We start from the raw sequence: 19,795 nt of genomic DNA, 5'->3' as shown, positions 1-19,795 counted from the left end.
TTTGTTTTTGACACTCCTACCTTGTCGGTCCACCTTGTAGATGTAAAGTCAGAGACGATAGCTCATCTGCTGCTGCACAGTTTGTGTTGGTCATCCTCTAGTCCTTCATCAGTGGTCACAGGACGCTGCCCACAGGACGCTGTTGGCTGGATATTTTTAGTTGGTGGACTATTCTCAGTCCAGCAGTGACACTGAGGTGTTTAAAAACTCCAGCAGCACTGCTGTGTCTGATCCACTCAGACAAGCACAACACTCACTAACACACCACCACCACGTCAGTGTTACTGCAGTGCTGAGAATGACCCACCACTCAAATAGTACCTGCTCTGTGAGGGTCCATGGGGGTCCTGACCACTGAAGAACAGGGTAACAAAGTATGCAGAGAAACAGATGGACTACAGTCTGTAACTGTAGAACTACAAAGTGCACCTATATAGTAAGTGGAGCTGATAAAATGGACAACGAGTGCAGAAACAAGGAGGTGTAAACGTCACTGCAGTAGTGACGCCCCCTCGTGGCCTGTTGCTGTGAGCGCAGACGAGGCGGAACGTTTCTCCTCGAGTTTGCGCTCAGTGTTTGAATGAACGTGGGACCGCTGTGCTCGTCACTCGCGCGTATGCTGGCTGAGTAGAAGCTACAGAACCGAACTCGACCCGCTTATAAAGTTTCTGCCTCTGGAAAAAAACACTGAAACCATGGAAACGATTTTAGAGCAGCAGCGTCGCTACCACGAGGAGATGGAGAGGCTGATGGACGCCAAATCAAAGGAGATGCTGCACAAGAAAACGACGGTACGTTCAGCTAGCTGGCTAAAGCTAACGCTGCTAACCCAAACGGACTCTGCGCTGTGGACGAACGGCTAACTGCTAACCCGGCTAGCCTGCTAACTAGCTAACCTCAGCGAAGAGGTGACCAGTATCTGTTGTAAAAATAACATTGGCTAACTGCAAAACTGACCATTTGACCCAAATACTTCGTAAACAATGACCTAGTGACTTTTAGAGTCGTTGAATTGCTGCGCATTGTCTGCGTAACGATAGCTAAGCTAACGTTACTTGCGGTAGTTTGTATTCAGTTCAGTTCGACTGTGTCATTGAACCAAAACAGTGTTGTAACTTTCATTATAACAAAAACAATATCAACGTTATTTGCTTACTAGTCGAACAGCAAAGTTAGTTAACCTCTTAAACTCTTTGAGACCACCGGTGGTTCCAAAACGCACTTCGTAATATTTTTCATAACTTTCATATTTCATAAGCTACATTCTAAAGGTGGGGGTCGTATGAGAGCTGTAACTGTCTTCTTTCCAGTCAAATAGACGGGTGATGTAATTTTAAACCCTTATAATAAAAGAAGTTGAACTCACAATTTTCTTGTCTGCTGAAAGTCGACCCATTTTTCCACAAATCTGGGCTATAAACTGTAAACAGATGGCGTCTCTTCAGTGATCTGCTCTGTAAACATTACTTTTATAAAATAATACAAAGAGCGTCTAAGATTTTTGGCTTTTAGCAGTAAATTGTAAGCATATAGCAATATGTGTGATCATAAAATACATGTTATGTTAATTTGAGGGGAGCTTTTACAAAAAAAAAATAAAAATAAAAAAAATACATTTATTTCATGCAGTTACTGAGTAATTTGCCTTACGATTTGGTCACGTAAATTCACATGGACAAACCAAAATGTACCCTGGAGAATAAGAGGTTAAGGGCTGCATAATTCAGTCTTTGAGATGTAAACAGTGATTCAGAGTGTTTTGGTGCGACATGGTGCAGATTCCTTTACAGCAGTGGTGAAAGGAACCAGGGGTCGCCATGACTACAACACAAATATAGCCGTTTTTATTTACTATCCAAAACCACCAGTGAACCTACACGAGTCTCCTGAGCCTTTATATGTAATGTTGATGATGGTAAAAGTTTTCTTTGGGGACTATTTTGCCTCACAATGGTGTCAAAACCTCTACATAATTCAGTGTTTGAGATGTAAACAGAGCGATTCAGAGTGGTTTGGTGTGAAATGGTTGATTTTAGAGACTCAGATTTCTTTACAGTGGTGGTGATAGGAACCAGGGGTCGCCATGACTACAACACAGATATAGACATTTTATTTACTATCCAGAACCACCACACATTGTCCATTTTATCAGCTCCACTGACCATATAGGTGCACTTTGTAGTTCTACAGTTACAGACTGTAGTCCATCTGTTTCTCTGCATACTTTGTCACGCTGGTCTTCAGTGGTCAGTACCCCCCATAGGACCACTTCAGAGCAGGTATTATTTGGGTGGTGTGTCATTCTCAGCGCTGCGGTGACACTGATGTGGTGGTGGCATGGTAGTGTGTGTTGTGCTGGTGCGAGTGGATCAGACACAGCAGTGCTGCTGGAGTTTTTAAACACCTCAGTGTTGCTGCTGGACCGAGAACCAAAAATATCCAGCCAACAGCGTCCTGTGGGCAGCGTCCTGTGATGAACCACTGATGAAGGACTAGAGTATGACTTTTATATGGAATATTTTTAATGGTAAAAGTTTTCTTTAGGGACTATTTTGCCTCACAGTGCTCTGCGTGTAGCCCTCCACCATGAATGGATTCAAATACATTTTAAACCAAAACTTTATCACAAAATCATAACCAGTGTCTCAGACATCAGGCAGCATGCATCCATTTAATGTAATGACCTTCTGTGAGGGAGCTTTTCAGCAACCCCACTCTGAATGACTCAGAATGATGTTTGCATGTTAATCATTCAGTCATGTATAATTTTTTAAAAAATGGTGGAGTCCCCCTTTAACCTAGGGGAATATTGCACTTATTAGACTCCAACTACAGCAGACTAAATCACACTTGACAAACCAGTCATATTAGCTTGTTGTTTGTGTTGTTTTGGGTTTGAACAACTGCACTGGAGAGCTACCTTCCTGCTGTATCTAGTTTCAACCACAATTTGCCACACTTTTTCTAATTTATTAACCTTTTCAGAGGTTCCTGTTTGGCTGGATCAGATGCATTAGTGTTAGGTGAGGAGAGAGGCAGCATGTTAAATGCAGTTTGGGACTAAACTAAAGAAAGTAGCTCTTCAGGATCAGGGTAGGAGACCACTGTTCTAAACATAACTCTAAACTCCAGAGCCAGTTTACTAAACCTATATTAAACCTAAGTTGAGAGTTAACAGAATTTCCAATGGTGATCAGTCAGCTTTGGCACTGTGAATTAGTCCAAGGCTAGGTCTAATCCATGTATAAGAAACTGGCACGAGGCTTATTCTAAAGTTATTAAGCTCAAGACTTAATATTCAGTAACTACTGTGAATTAATTAGTAACTACTGTAAAAGTAACGTGTAAGTGTTGAACCCATACAGACCATGCGGGTTTTAGGGATTGGGTAAAAAATGAACACTTTGCAAATGTTACTCAAAGTTCATTATTTGTTCCTCTTTCTTTCTTTCAGTTACGCGACCAGATTAATTCCGACCACCGAATACGAGCCATGCTGGACGTAAGTTTCTGGACTAACGTCAATTCTGTTCTTCTGTTACTGAAAATGCTTTATAGCTACGTTCACATTACAAGCCTCATTGCTCAAATCCGATCTCTCTGACAAGACGGTTCACACTCGTTTAGCTAAGTGACTCACATCTGTCATTAATGTGACGAACCGGCGTCCTGAAATGACCCTCATGCGCACATCCTACTCAAGTAACGTCACGTGAACGAATCACGTGCATCATCAGCACAAACTAACGAGCAGAACGAGCTTCGCTGAGAAGATCATTAACTCTGATCAGCTCTCAGCTTCATTATTAGAGCGAGACGAAGGAGAAAAAGGTGAGATGAGCTGCTTTTCCACCGTTTACAGGCTTTAACTTCTGTTCGGCACTGTTGCCATGGTAACGCTGAATGATGGCGCGCGCACAGTGGAAAAAAAGCACATGAATTCCGATCTGAGCGTCTCATTAAGGTCACATGGCCATGAATCGGATACGTATCCAATCTAGGACCACACATGAAGAGGCTCAGGCCGGATTTGAAAAGATCAGATTTGTGTCCACACAGCTCTGAGAACATCAGATCTGAGTCACATTAGGGCAAAAAATCAGATTTGTGCTACTTCAACCTGGTAGTGTGAACGTAGCCTATCTTCAGTACCCTGACCATGTTCTGCTTTTCTTTGTGTATATAGAGGTATATGGAAGTGAGTGGAAATCTTAGGGACTCGTATGAAGACAAAGACGGGTAAGAGTTTGTTTTTACTGTACCGCAAGTCTATTCATGTTCATTTATATAAATAAATGCACGTACATTGTTTTGACTTTGCATCAGCATCATATTGACTTTGTAATTCTTCTGCATCAGTATGCGAAAAGAAGAGCTGAGTGCGATATCGGGGCCAAACGAGTTTGCTGAATTCTACAACCGGCTGAAACAGATCAAGGAATTCCACAGGAAACATCCTAATGAGGTAACGCACCTGGCTTTTAAATTTCGATTGCAGTGGCTTTCCATTATGTCAGGTTTTCAGACATTATTATCGAATATAGATCGCTGTTTACTTCATTTTGCCTTCTCTCGCTTTCTGTGTCTCACAAATTCATGCATAGATCTGTGTGCCCATGTCAGTGGAGTTTGAGGAGCTGATGAAGGCCAGAGACAACCCCAGCGAGGAAGCACAGAGTAAGTCTTTGCTTCTTTTATTCTTTTACAGGTGGGCAATAGAGTACAATACTGCAGTTTTGAACACGTGCGTGGGTCATAAAGTTTTACAGAGCCTGACAACGACAACAGCAGCCAGTGTATAGTAACAAACAGCAATGTCAGCTCATTATGGCGTTATTTTTGTTTGTCTTTTTAACAGTGTTTATTTTTTTCCCTCCACTTTTCATTGTTAGTATATTTATATCTTTCATTGTTAAATATTTATCTGCTCCCTTTTTCTGTTCCATCTTCAGAAAACACTACATACTGGGACCAGCGTATCATACAAATGCGTTAATGTGTTTAACATTTTTTGCCATATCTCTCACCTTAGAGTAGTTTGGTTTCAGGTATTATCACATCAGATTTAACGTTCCTATGTGTTCTCTTGTGCAGATCTAGTAGAATTCACTGATGAAGAAGGATATGGTCGCTATCTAGATCTCCATGACTGTTACCTCAAGTACATCAACCTGAAGGGAGCAGAGGTATGATCTTCACTCCTTTTTCTTATGGATCCGATTCCTGTTTATGAGGTAGTTAACTTTTTTTTTCATGCTCTGATGTGCTGTTTTACTCTTGTAGAAACTGGAGTACATCTCCTATTTGTCGTCGTTTGATCAGCTCTTCGATATCTCCAAAGATAGAAAGAACGCTGAGTACAAAAGGTAAGTCCAGTTTCACATGAATGAAAGGTGGTTTTGGGGTGATGATATTTATTTGTTCATTTTTATCAGTTGTATCATTATTGGACATTGAGGGCAAGAGCTTAGCCAAAATATCTTATATATTATGATTGTCTGCTGTGTATTGTAACAAGTAGGCTGCCATCTCTTTTTCTGTCAGTACTGCATGTCAGGGGTTTCCAGTCTTTTCTGGAAAAGGCCAGTGTGGCTGCTCGTTTTCATCCCAAACAAGCTGAAGTGCACCCGATTCCACTCGTTAAATCAGTTGATGTCAGTCTTCAAACAATTAAAATGAACCTTTTTAGCCAACTGTGGCTAAAAACAATCGGAGTTAGACCTCCACATTTAACCCATCCGTGCAGTGAAACACCACATACACACTAGTGAACACACACACACTAGGGGGCAGTGGGCAGCCCTATCCACGGCGCCCGGGGAGCAGTTGGGGGTTAGGTGCCTTGCTCAAGGGCACTTCAGTCACATACTGTCTGAGGGGATCGAACCGGCGACCTTCCGGTCACAAGGCTGGTTCCCTCACCTCCAGCCCACGACTGCCCCACCTGCTTTTTGGAAATGAGAACCTGCAACCACAACAGCCCTTTGCAGATAAAACTGAACATCCCTGTCAGGCACTGCACTCAAGTCTAATTCCATCCAGCGGGTGGCCTAAATACTTATTGAGTCTCTAATTATGTTGTGTGCTACACAGGTATCTGGAGATGTTGCTGGAGTACCTGCAGGATTACACTGACCGAGTGAAGCCACTGCTGGACCAGAATGAGCTGTATGGAAAAGTTCTGGCTGAGTTCGAGAAGAAGTGGGAGAACGGGACCTTCCCTGGTTGGCCGGTGGGTTCGCCATAATTACGTCTTTGATTTAAAAAAAAAAAAAAAAAGAATAATAATCATATCTTGTTCCACAGGCAATTAAGATGAGCCCTGTACCCACTGCCAGAAATAACCAGGGGCAGTGCGGCAAAAAAAAATCCAAATTGGACATTTTTGCCCTTTTAAAATGCGAAAAAATCCAAATAGTTAATTGCAAATGTAATAAGTCAATGGAGGTGAAGGCCACTAATAACGCTATGTTTATGCTCTTGAACTGACAGCCTGAATGTGCTTACCCTTAAATAAAACGGCCCACTGCATGTTTTTGCCATTGATATTAAATTGCTAAGCTGTATTCTGATTAAGCGAAAGTTTATTTATTTATTTAAATAAAGTTCCCCCATTAGTGCCCCCTGAATTTCTGTCCCTTAAAAAAACATTATTTGCTACATATTCCACATCAGGTATTTGCATTAAACAGTGCTGTTATCATATGTTCACTGTTTTATGAGAAAAGTTTTAAAAGTCATGAAAGTCTGCAGTTTAGAGTGATTGGCGACTGAACGTTTTTCTCCTCATTCAGCGGTCAGTGGTCGCTTAGCAAACGTTACCGTACTCTCAAGGAATTACGTTTCTTGGCATAATACTTGTTTATGTTGGTTATTATTAATAATAACTTAAATAATTATTTAAAACATTGTGCATTTTGATATATTTTATGTTGGCCGGCCGTTTTATAAAAGCAATAAGCCACTCGAGGCCATGGGTTACTGCGATTTTATCATGGGGAAGGGAGTTTTACTCCGCCTACACTGCTAAAGCTGTCCTTTGATAATCATCCATTTTCACCGATAGCGGCCTTACCAAGCCAGTGTCGTCATTTGCATACTGTTATTAGGTCACGGAACGGCCTAACCCCGCACCAAGATATAAATGCAGCGTAAGGGTTATGTACTGTATTTGCATGATACATGCAAAGTGCTTTGTTGCATGAAAGAAACACATTAAATGCTAGTTTTATACTGGACTGTCCTTTTACACATAACTACAAACTGATGTTTAAGTGAGTTTTGGTGGTCCCAAGTTAAATGTTATGACAGAAGATGTATCAGTAGAAAAATAACCGTACAGGTTTCTTCCATTGAAGAAGGGGTAAAGCACTGGACCAGTCAGTTAAGTATTCTTGTGTAAAAAAAGTGTTTGTGGAATAAGATTGAATTGTATCTGTACAGTTCTTTAAATGCTCATATGCTTATTGTGTGTGACAGAAAGAGGCGAGCAGTGCTCTGACTCACGCTGGAGCTCATCTGGACCTGTCTGCCTTCTCTTCCTGGGAGGTAAGTGTTCTAGTTATGAATGCCCATAGCTCCTGGGTTATTTTACTGATAGAATCAAGAGCCAAAGAAGATGGGAAACAACACACCCCTTAAGAACGTTTCTTAAGAAGAAATTCTTCTTTTTTTAAATTTTTTTTATTGTTTTCACTGTAACTGCTATGTAGAGGAGAGTAGCATATTATTCCACCTAGAACAATTATTAAGGCGAGACCCGTCTTCCACCAACTATAGAAACCTAGTAAAGGTGAAATTCCTGTTGAACAATTTGCTTACAGAGAGAGAATCTTTTGTTATATCTCGCATCAAAAGAATATACCATGAACAAGGAGAAGTATTTAGGCCCAATCCCATTTCTTCTTTTTACCCCTACCCCTTGTTTTTGAGTGTCGCCCTAACCCCTTGGAACTGACTTACAAGGGGTAGTGGTTGAAATCTTCCCTATGAAATGGGACCCTCAAATAAAAAGAGCATCACTTCATTAACAGCTACCAGTGCTGCTCTGTAGGTGACCCTGCCAGGCTGCAGTGACAGCAGAGGAGGGTAAAGTTCAGCTCCTCACTGCTGGGCTTTAGTTACATTTAGGGCATCATATGCCTTCAAAGAGGGCGGCAATTATTTATTATCACCCACCCCTAATTCTTCAGTGATATGAAGCTGAAGTCAGTTATTCACCAGCTTCTTGTTCGAATTTTCCCATTCCGCCTTAAATGGTGCAGCAGTTCAGACGTGAACTGCTGGACTATTTAAGGTGGAACAGGAAAGTTAGCTAACTACCGAGACATTAGCACGCAGTTAGTCTTGTTATGAAGAAAAGGACCAAAATACATTGAAACGACATTAAACTAAGATAATACAATGATGATTGTATTTTTTTTAACAGAGAAAATTCTCACATTTGTGGGTTTCTGTGGTCGCTTGCGCATCTTGCCAGTTTTTTTTTTTTCCTCATATCTCTCTGTTTGGAGTCTCTGAAAAACCTCCGTTTGGAGGCTCATGTAGCCCCAACACTTCGCCCTACCCCTCTATCTCAACAAGAATCGGGACACCCTACCCGTAGACATGAACGCGCAAAACAGAGGGCTAAGGGCTCAGTGGTGGGGGCGAGGGGTGAAATGGGACTGGGGTCTTAGCTTATAAATGACGACAACCAGAACCAAATAAGATCACAATTAAATCAAAAACCGGAGTACTCAAATGTTTTCTCTATTTTTGCAGAGTTGGTGCGCAATTTTTAAAAATCACATTCAGTGCTTTTTAATACTTTTTTAAAACTTTAGCAAAAATAAATCCTTTTCCGCTTAAACAAAAGCATACGCACTCAAACAGGGCATGTTTTACTATAGCCAGTTAACAGAACACCTGATTTCTTTGCAGGAGTTGGCATCTCTGGGACTGGACAGGTTAAAGTCTGCCCTCATGGCTCTGGGATTGAAGTGTGGAGGGTGAGTGTCTGTGCTTGAGTATAAATTGTCCTTTTATAATCATCTGTTTTTAATGCAGTGAAGCAGCATAAAATAAATTATGCCAACGTCAAGTTAAAATAAGCCTGCATGCTTTCCCTGTGAAATCTGTGGATGTTAAAACGTGTCTTCACTGTCTCCAGCACACTGGAGGAGAGAGCACAGAGACTGTTCAGCACTAAAGGCAAATCTCTGGAGTTGCTGGATCCGTCTCTGTTTGCCAAAAACCCCAAAGCCAAGGGACCAAAGAAGTAGGTGTCTTATACTTGTAGAACAGCGGATCTCTTTGAGTTTGATACCTTGAATCTAACCTCATCTACCATCCTCTGCTCACAGGGACACGGAACGAAACAAGGAGATCGCTTTCCTGGAGGCACAGATTTATGAATATGTGGAGATCTTGGGGGTAAGTGACCTCTTTGCACTTTTCTTAAATTCTTTATTTAAAGAGGCAGATAGGAAGAGTTCGTATATGCAGAAAATGCAGTCGTAGTAACAAAAACAATTACAGCATTAATAATAGTAAGAATAGTAAACATTTACAATTTTGCAATTTTCTTTTTATTGGGGAAAGACATGGAAGAAAATACAAAATTCACATTATATCAAACAATTATAACAGTACTTCAATTAGCACCACAATTATGACTATCTAAGGACAGTTCCATTATGGGCCAATTCAGCTGCTTTACTTTCAATGCTTGTATGCTTTTATATACCTATATACACATAAATGCATACATACGCACAATCCTCTTTTTCTAATCTTTACTTTTCTTATGCTAAACATATTTTGATAAAACCGTCCAGATCGATAATCATTATGAAGGAAAAGAAAGAAGGGAAAAAAAGAAAAAACAAAAAAAAAGGGCGTGGGGTGGTTTTACCAACTAAAAACATGAAAATTTCTGACTTTCCCTTCAAATTAGCTCCTTAAAAAACTATTTACATTACAAAAGGGGAAGCGTATTCTTTAATTGAGAGAAGAGGAAATGAAAAGGTAGATCATAAAAACCCACATAAGTTCTGGTCGCCAGGGTCATATATATACTAGCCACTTAGACCAAATCTGAATTCTTAAGGAATAAGTTGGCTTTTAAGGTAAATTTCATGAACAATGTCATACCAGTCAACAATTGAGGGGGCTCAACAGACAGCCATTTTCTAGTGATTGCTTTCTTACTTGCAGCCAGCAAGGCCTTCAACAATTTATCATTCAGACTTAAGTCTAACGACAATTTTTACAATTTTGAATTTCCAAAAAGTGGTTCAAAAATAAATTGTGTGTGTGTGTGTATATATATATATATATATATATATATATATATATATATATATATATATATATATATATATATAGTATAAAAATTATAAGGACAAGGTACGTTGAATAATGTCTGAATCATATATCAAGATATAATTGCTTAAAAATATTGGCGTCAGACAAGTGTTTTAAATAAACCGATATTTCAAAATGTTTACATTTTGATGTGATTTTATTTCACTAGAGAAGAGCAGAATCTTTAGATAATGCTGGGTTGCTGAGCTAAATGTCAGTGCTTTATTCATTTTACTTTATTTGTAACCCTGTGAGAAGTAAACATAGTAGAAGTAAACATTTTTACAGTGTGATTCAAAAAGATTAATCTGATTTCAAAATGATTTATTTCACTTGTAAATCATTACAGATCAGTGCAGTAAACTGTAAATGGTTTAAATGAGCATAAAGTTTATTATGTAATTGTACGAGTTCTCAATATGAACCTCCAGCTGTACGGACAACATCGACGCCATAGTCAAACTCATCCATACTCGATTGAGCATGTCGGGTGTCGCTGCACTCACGGCTCTTTCAGTGCGGTTTCAGAGATCATCCAGTGTTGTTGAGAGTCGTGGCACATGAACAGAATTAAAAAAGTCACATGGCGTGAGATCTGGTGATGCTGGTGACCTTTTTCTTCGAACTGTTGGTACCAACAATGAATGCTCTGAGCTGTTGGAGGTTCACTACCGTACTGACAGTCAGAAACTCTGCCCCCCTCTTTCAGTTGGAATGTGATTGGTTCCTAGGAGTTTCAGGGTTGTAAAAATATGGCGCTTTGAAATCGGATTAATCTTTTTGAATCACCTTGTATTTCTCTGTAGTGCTGATCCAGCTGGATGTAGTCCCATCACATTTATGCATGTTTCCTGTAGTTCTCATATATGTTTTGAAGTAATCCTGGTTGTGGTCAGATGTTCAAATGGTAATAATGTAGGATATTTTACACTTACGTTTTTATCTCGGATGACCTGTTACTAATTCCTTTGAGTTGATGTTGCTCGTCCTGCAGGAGCAGAGGCAGCTGACCCATGAGAACGTTCAGAGGAAGCAGGCTCGCACGGGCGAGGAGCGCGAAGAGGACGATGAGGAGCAGCCCAGTGAGAGCGAGAGTGAAGACGAGGACAACGAGATCATCTACAACCCCAAAAACCTGCCGCTGGGCTGGGATGGCAAGGTAGCTACACCTGCTTTTTACTGTATTTATGTATGTGTTCACTGCTTGTGCGTTATGGCCAAAATAAAAGATGGTACACAGTACTTTAAGAAATCTACACATCCTCTACAGGGAACAAACTTAAATATGGTATTTAGCAAATTTTAGAGCATGATTTGAGTTTAACTTACTGAGGAAACAAAAAAAACGTACAAAATGTGTAATAACTTTTACAGAGGCCAATTTTTTATGTTTTATTTTTTCCAATATGTTAAATTCAGCAAATAAACAGAAAATACATACTAAAATGTGCGGAAGTGTGTTCCCTGTAGAGGATGTTTATTTATTTTCACTTAGAAAAATCAACAAAACATTAAATTTGACCAGGGCACCTAAACTTTTGCGTACCACCGTACCACAGTATTTAGTGTTTTCTTGTTTTATTTATTTTTTTTTTTTTTCCTGTGATTCCCAAACAAATTCTTTCCTGTGATTTCCAAACAAATTGGACTAGACAGAATTCACCAGTAAAAGAGCTGTTAAAACAAGTGCTATTATATTTTTATTTAATATTTGCCGTGTATAAACAGTATAAAAAGAAATGGCAGGAAAAAGCGAAAATAATCTTAACATAAGATTGATATAATAGGCTTCAGACCAGTTATCTTATCTGAACCTTTCTATAAGTTGTCTAAATCTGTGTTTTTTTTTTTATGATCCATGTAGTTGTTCAGTGTTCTGGAAGTACGGATGATACACATCATATACTCAGAAAAAATGAAGAAATGTGTCACAATAATGATAACATCGTTATATTTCCCACCTATATCACATAGTGTATCATTATTATTATTAATTTTTTTTTTTTTTATCTTGATTCTTTTTTTCTCTTTTTCTAGCCCATTCCATACTGGCTGTACAAACTTCATGGTCTGAATATCAACTACAACTGTGAAATCTGTGGAAACTACACATACAGAGGACCTAAAGCCTTCCAGAGACACTTTGCAGTGAGTGTTTATTTCCTTACTGACAGTGAAGCTTTGTGTTATTTACACGGTGGAGACGTGTGTCTGTCGTAATGCTGTGCAGCCAACCAGTGTTTGTTATTGAATTGCACAATTGCAATTGTTATAAGACAGTTAATTGTCATATAAATAATTGTGATTAACAGCTAATTGTATGCCAGATTGGCTGATTAGCTGTCTTGCATCACAGCTATGTTTGCTTACATGGTTGTACTGACATGAAATGATGCACTAAACTGTTATATGCACACAATTATACAAATGTCTTTTTTTGTTTTTCTTGAGTGAAAATATAACAAAAAAATACTCATTTTTAGCGTATATGTTTGAATTATTTACACAGTCAACAAATAAATCACCAAAAAGTTAGGAGTTAGAACCTCGTGTCGAGTCCCGTGCTGTCAGTGAGCGCATTTACTGCTTAAATAAACAGATGTTTTCTGCAGTGAGACTGAATGACAACTGAGTTTTCTCTCCATGTCGTACAGGAATGGAGACATGCGCACGGCATGCGCTGCTTGGGCATCCCCAACACAGCCCACTTCGCCAACGTCACCCAGATCGAGGACGCAGTGTCCCGTGAGTACAAATACCACTGACTCCAAACATTAGTTTACATGGAACATTTCGCTGCTGTTGGAACAAAACCTCGTATCTGCATTTTTTGCAATTTGAAAATGGCTGTTGGCCTTAATTTCATGATGAATGGACCAAAAGAAACGGCCCAAAATTACTTGGAAAAAATTCTGGTTCCATTGACTTACATTAAAAGTAAAATATATATTTTTTTCCTTCTACTGCAAAGTTATCATTTTGGAGATACAAGCTTTTGTTCCGACAACAGCGATTTGTTTGTTTTATTCATATTTTCTTCAAAGCTGCACTGCTGTTCAGAAGCCTGGATCAGTTCCAATATAATATGGTCATTTGTTCATTTTGTGTAGGATAATTACTCACACAGTGTAAATATTATAAACTAGTCACTGTTGTTAGATGTTCAGTGTTTTCAGTACTGAAATTATTTTGAATACAACAAAATGTTGGATGAATAATACACTGCATACTGCAGTGATGTGTATATATGAATAGACATTCTGCTCACAGTAGCCATAAAATGCAATTTCAGTCTGTTTTAGGGGTCCCTCAGTTTAGGTGTCAATTATAATGTGTATTATTAAATTATAATTTGAACAAATTTTAATTAAATTTCAATTATATTTTATATTAAAGTATTTTATTTAATTATTTTAATATAAATATCCAACGATTGTTTTACATTTTGACAAGAAGGCCACTAGGAGTCCTGCAGAAAGGGGATAATTTGATTATAACTGTTCTTGATGTCCAACAGTAACTTCAGTTATTTAAGAATCATCTGCAGCTCTGTTCATTATTCTGGACATGTTGAACATGTTCTTAGTAATTATTTGGACCTTGTTACCACATTAGATGACAAAATAACTTTATACATTAATGTGCAGCCAAATTGTTGTATTAGTTAAAATATTTTATTCTAAACCCCGAGACTTTTGATGAAATGTTGGTGATTATTTATAAAGGTGCCTTTGACAGTGATGAAAACTGAGCTTGTTAAGTGATTGATGTTTGCTGTTGGCTGACACTGATCATGACAGTGCAGTGAAATCTGTTCATTTCTGTTTCTCTTTCTTGTCTTTTGAATAGTCTGGTCAAAGCTCAAGTCACAGAAGGCATCAGAGCGATGGCAGCCAGACACAGAGGTGAGTTGCTGACGTCCAGGGCAGTCATGAAATTTTAGCTGCCAGTGATTTTGATGAACAGTGTAAATACCTTTTTTGGTTTGTCGTGCGGATATTGAAGTATTAAAGAGTTGAGCGAAGCTGGATTCTAGCTAACAAATAAACAAACATTACTTGTGCTGCCCTCAGCAACCAGTTAGACCTTTGCATGACGCGTCTCAGTAAATGCTTTTCCTGCTTTCTTTTATTTACATTTATTTGCCACCAAATTCACATTCTGTTTGTGGCGGCATGAGTGTGAAATTAAATGACTACGGAAAATGATTGGAGTCAACTTTAAATTTGATCATTTCCAATAATTGCAATTAGGCGATTATGTAATAACTGACAGGCCTACAACATCACTGCAGCGTTAAAAGATCTAATCTATAGCCCCCCGTCCCACCACTTTACTCCATATGTAGCATGTTTAGTTTTGCACTGAAGCTTACAGGCTAATGTAGCCAATGAGTAATGATAGCTGATAGTGATGAAATATTATACAGCAGTTAGTTCCGGCTCACGCAAGCTGATTGGTTGAGAAGCGTTCTAACCGTGCTGTTATTTCGCCATAACATCACAGGTTTTTCACAGACACTGTATCACTCTGCTAAGACGCTGTTGCCAAGCAACGACTTTGACAGATGTAAGAGACGCTCAAGCCATTTGAACGTTTTTACTTTGCGCACAAACAGAAAATGGACACTTTTAAGATCACATTTGACCGACAGCCGATTTGGTCAGACTCTGAAGATGAGACGACACTAAATTCCCAAACTGTCAGTTGGTCTGTGTGGAGCTGGAGAACGAACTGCCGGCTGTGCAGCGAGTGGGCGGAGCTCGTTACTCTGACGTAGCAACAAGCTGCTCGTTAAGGAACTATAATTTGGTGAAGGAACTGCGAACATTAAAACATATTAAACGCCGCGTTCACGGCCCAGTTTATTAATTTATTACTTTATTTAACTGTTGTATTAAAGCAGTAGAACACTCGAGGAGTGTGTTATCGTCAATAACATCACGGCTGTGATGATCTACAGCAAACAAATCACGTTCATGATAACAAACTCCCTCTCGTGTTCTATTGCATAAATAATGTACTCCAACTTCTAACTGCAAATCATCACAAACCCGCAAACCTAAATCATCTCAAATCGTGTGGATCTCTAGTAGACTTGATTATATGGTTTCTGACACTGTGACTCACTTTTACCTATAAACATGGACGAAAAAACAGCACAGAGCCAAAAACAGTAGTAGAGGCAACTTGAAGGCTGATTTTTGTCCGTACTTTAGTCCATGCTGAAAGTCGCTAACCATGAACAGTAATGGCACCAACGTAAGCATAATTATCAGATATTTATACGTATACTGACAAGAGTCTAGAGCTGGTGGGGAAGAAATGTTTGAAGAGCCTATATATGTATTTTTTTTTAGGTTTACTTGTAGCTAATAGTCACAATTAATTTTTACGGGACCATTTTGCAACCTCATTTTATCATTTTATATTTTATAATTTTATTCAGTTTTTCATGATTTTGGGCCCTTAAAATTTGTAATTCGACACTGGATCAGATACAGTTTCCATCATTTTGGAGGTTCAGTGCTGCCGTATGAAGCCCCACCCCTTCAGATGTCAACACGGCCAAAGCAGAAGCGCTATTGGTCAAGGGGGCGAATTCACATGTCAAATTTTCACAAACACGATGAGAAATTTTGCCCACAAAACTTTTTGTCCCGAACATCTGTGAAGTGAACCCGCTCGAGACAGCGAACTGAAATGAATGTAATTACGATCCTAAAGCTACAAAACTGAAGAAGCAAACGTCAGACGCCAAACATGCCTGCCTTGTGATAAGCGGAGAAATTGTGTAAATTTTATTTCTGGTGAACCGTTCCTTTTCAATCAGTCATACTCAGCTTGCCTGCACTGTTAGCTCAGTCTTCTGCATGACTGTAATAACTATGAAACATGAACTGTCCACAAGAGGGAGTGGTGCCATCTACAAGCCCTGATCTTGTCTCTCTCTCTCCCCCTCCTTCTCTTTCACTTTCTCTTGTTCTCTCACTCCTCCTTTCGGCCTCCCTCTGTCTTTCAGGAAGAGTATGAGGACTCCAGTGGAAACGTGGTCAACAAGAAGACCTATGAGGATCTGAAACGGCAGGGTCTGCTTTAAGACCCTGAAATGAAGCCCGATAAGACAAGTTCACCACCCAACCTGAAGCATGAGATTTGCTTAGGATCCGAGTCTGTTTCCTCTCGTCTTTTTATTTTTGGACTTCAGCCATTCATATGTGTCTTTTTGAAAATAGTAGATTTGTATGTTTTTATTATTTGAGCATTCCCCATTAAGCCCTGCTCTGTGACAAGAGACAAATGTGGATTTCAATATTCAATAAATCTGAGAACATTTGGCAAAAATGTGCACAATTTTTGTTGTTAGTGTTTCCGATAAAATGGCCAATGAGTAGGCAGAAGGTAGGTGGACCTAATAAACTGGACACTCAGTGTGCCGAGCTGTAGATGATTGCTTAAAATTCTTCAGGCATTGTAAGTTATGATGATTACTCTTGAATCAAAATACTTATACTTGCATAAATGATGCTTGGCCTCTTATTACCGCCTACAGTGTGGTATGCGAACGTCTGGCCAAACGAAATATTTTGTAAATTTTTAAGTTAAAAAAAAAGTAAACACAGTCTCTGCAGGAAACTATTTAAAACATATTTTTCTGCAAATATTAATACAGTTACTTTTTTCACTTAAGTGTTTATTTACAAGTAGACATAGCTGTATACAATGAAGGAATGTCAGAACACCAAAGAGGGGTGTCTGTGGTTACAAAACTCTTTTAGGAGTGAGTGTGTTCTACCAACACACTCCTAAAAGAATAAGAGTCCCTAAAGCAGCTAAATAAAGGTTATGAAAAGGATAACTGAGGTAAACCAGAAACAGGCATAAATGACCCACAATATGTGGCCAGGGGTGTCCAAACATCTATATACAATAAGCATTATCATTATCATTTTACTCTTTTTTTGACTGAGTTTTGACATTTATGGCCTAAAACTGAAGGCCTAGTTCTAATAGTCATGGTTCAGCCCCTGCCACTCGCTGCTATATTTTTGTTTGTTTTTTTTTTTTTTTTGGGGGAAAAAACCTTGTATCTCTATTTTTGTCATTTTTCAGTTTTGAAGAATAGATCAAAAGAACGACCCAGAATGACCTGAAAAAAGTCTGGTTCCATTGACTTACATTAAAAGTAAAATAGGTTTTTTCCTTCTCCTGTAAAGTTACTATTTTGGAGATGCAAGGTGTGTGTGTGTGTATATATGTGTATATTTTCCAGGTTTACTTGCAGTGTATGTTTGGTACCAAAAATAGTCATGATTAATTTTTTATAAGACCATTTTGCAACCTCATTTATACACACATACACATATATGTATATAAACTTCTATATACAATAAGCATTATCATAGAGGTGTTTTTTTTTTCCTATTTTTTGACTGAGTTTTGACATTTATGGCCTAGAACTGAAGGCCTAGTTCTAGTAGTCATGGTTCACGGTTTACAAGCAAATTTGGGCCTCATTGGCAAGACTTACAGGAGATTCCTGGCTTAACAGCCACTCGCTGGTATATTTTTCTTTGTTCTTAAATCCATGAGAGGTATTCACACAATGAATGCAGTACTGTGTGCTGTGTACCGAAAATGTGTTCTTCAAATCTGCAGACAAGACAAGCCGTTCTGTTCAAATGAGAAATACGTTTTCATTTATTACACTGCAATATGCAATATAAAACTGATCGATATCTTTTTTTCAATAATTGCTCACAATGGCCCTCTTAGCAGCTTTCATGGTGCACCGAGAGCTCTTCAGCACCATTTAAGCTGTTAGCTAGCTGTCTCCCCACAGAGACCTCACCAGGCACGCTAATGGGCTCAGATGGCTGCTGAGAGATGTGTGAAAGAACAAGAAAACAAATGTCTCGCTTAATTACAGCTTTGCCCCGGTGGGCAGGTTGAAGTGCTCTAGTTCGATATGAATTTCTGTCAATCTGCTGTAGAGTGCGCAGCTCTCTGAAAAGCACAATTCATGATGTGTCTTTAATCTGTGTTGATGTAACTGGCCTGAGGAGGCTGATCTGTGGAGGTCTAACCGGCAACTATTATGCAGCGCTGAGTCGGATTCTCTGTGATAAACAGCAGAGAGAAGCACTTAAAGGAATACTTTACATCAGGCTGGAAAATGTTGGGAGTTCTTTTAATACAAAAAGGAGACATTTTTCCCCATACAGACCTTTTTTCTTTGCAGTGTCTCCTTGTTGTTCCTGATCTTTGTAGTGTTTTTGAGCACAGGCATAACCACAACACAGTCATCACTGAATCTGTCTTTCCTCAAAATATAATCTCTCACATTAAGTATTACTGATTAATAGCCTAAATATGGCTAAATGTCTAATTCTCTCTTTCTGTTTTACACTATGTATCCTTTTAACCTACTCACTGGCCACTTTATTAGAAACCACCTTGTATGTTCTCCAAGTGGCCACTTTATTAGAAACACCAGCCTGTGCTACCACTCACTGTCCACTTTATTAGAAATATCTACCTTGTGCATCCACTAACTGGCCACTTTATCAGAAACACCTACTCTGTTTGTTCTATCACTGACCACTTTATTGGAAACATGACGTTGTGCTCACGTGCACTGGCCATTTTATTAGAAATACCTTCCTTTAATGGCCTCTCACTGGCCACTTTATTAGAAACACCTGCCTTATGTCTTCTTAGTGGCTAGTTTATTAGAAACACTACCTTGTTTGGCTTCTCAGTGGCCACTTTATTAGAAACACCTTCCTTGTTTGTCCTCTCAGTGGCCACTTTAATAGAAACACCAGCCTGTGCTTCCATTCATCGTCCACTTTATTAGAAACATCAGACTGTGCTTCCATTCGATGTCCACTTTGTTAGAAATACCTGCTTTGTACTCAAAGGCCACTTTATTAGAAATATCTACCTTGTGCATCCACTAACTGGCCACTTTATTAGAAACACCTACTCTGTTTGTTCTCTGACCACTTTATTGGAAACACAACCTTGTACTTACGAGCACTGGCCATTTTATTAGAAATGCCTTCCTTCAATGGCCTCTCAGTGGCCACTTTATTAGAAACACCTGCCTTGCTTGTCCTCTCAGTGGCCACTTTATTAGAAACACCTACCTTATATGTCTTCTCAGTGACCACTTTATTAGAAACGCTACCTTGTTTGGCTTCTCAGTGGCCACTTTATTAGAAACGCCTGCCTTGTTTGTCCTCTCAGTGGCCACTTTATTAGAAACACCAACTGTTTATGTCTTCTCAGTGGCCACTTTATTAGAAACACATGCCTTGTTTGTCCTCTCAGTGGCCACTGTATTAGAAACACCTTCCTTTTATGTCCTTTCGGTGGCCACTTTATTAGAAACACTATTTTGTATGTCCACTCAGTGGCCACTTTATTAGAAACGCTTCCTTGC

The 19,795-nt window shown here is 39.1% G+C and overlaps 1 protein-coding gene across 1 annotated transcript; it reads left to right on the top strand.

Annotated features, from left to right (window-relative positions):
• Positions 1-575: 575 nt before the first annotated feature.
• Positions 576-16,686, top strand: sf3a3 (splicing factor 3a, subunit 3). The gene is made up of 17 exons (XM_036567662.1): positions 576-791; positions 3,455-3,502; positions 4,187-4,239; positions 4,360-4,465; positions 4,605-4,677; positions 5,095-5,186; positions 5,284-5,366; positions 6,094-6,232; positions 7,480-7,548; positions 8,923-8,990; positions 9,152-9,259; positions 9,345-9,414; positions 11,342-11,506; positions 12,385-12,495; positions 13,002-13,092; positions 14,197-14,252; positions 16,370-16,686. Exons 1-17 carry the CDS (start codon positions 696-698, stop codon positions 16,445-16,447), a joined length of 1,506 nt encoding a protein of 501 aa, XP_036423555.1. The 5' UTR covers positions 576-695; the 3' UTR covers positions 16,448-16,686.
• The last annotated feature ends 3,109 nt before the right edge of the window (positions 16,687-19,795 follow it).

The sequence above is a fragment of the Colossoma macropomum genome, unplaced genomic scaffold (assembly GCF_904425465.1).
Source record: "Colossoma macropomum unplaced genomic scaffold, Colossoma_macropomum, whole genome shotgun sequence".
Lineage (NCBI taxonomy): Eukaryota > Metazoa > Chordata > Actinopteri > Characiformes > Serrasalmidae > Colossoma > Colossoma macropomum.
This window is presented reverse-complemented; position numbering and strand designations above follow the sequence as displayed.

Coding starts and splice junctions, on each gene's coding strand:
- sf3a3 (XM_036567662.1), top strand. CDS start 696: ATGGAAACGATTTTAGAGCAGCAGCGTCGCTACCACGAGGAGATGGAG. Junction 5,187..5,283: donor TCAACCTGAAGGGAGCAGAG/GTATGATCTTCA, acceptor TTACTCTTGTAG/AAACTGGAGTACATCTCCTA. Junction 9,415..11,341: donor AATATGTGGAGATCTTGGGG/GTAAGTGACCTC, acceptor CTCGTCCTGCAG/GAGCAGAGGCAGCTGACCCA.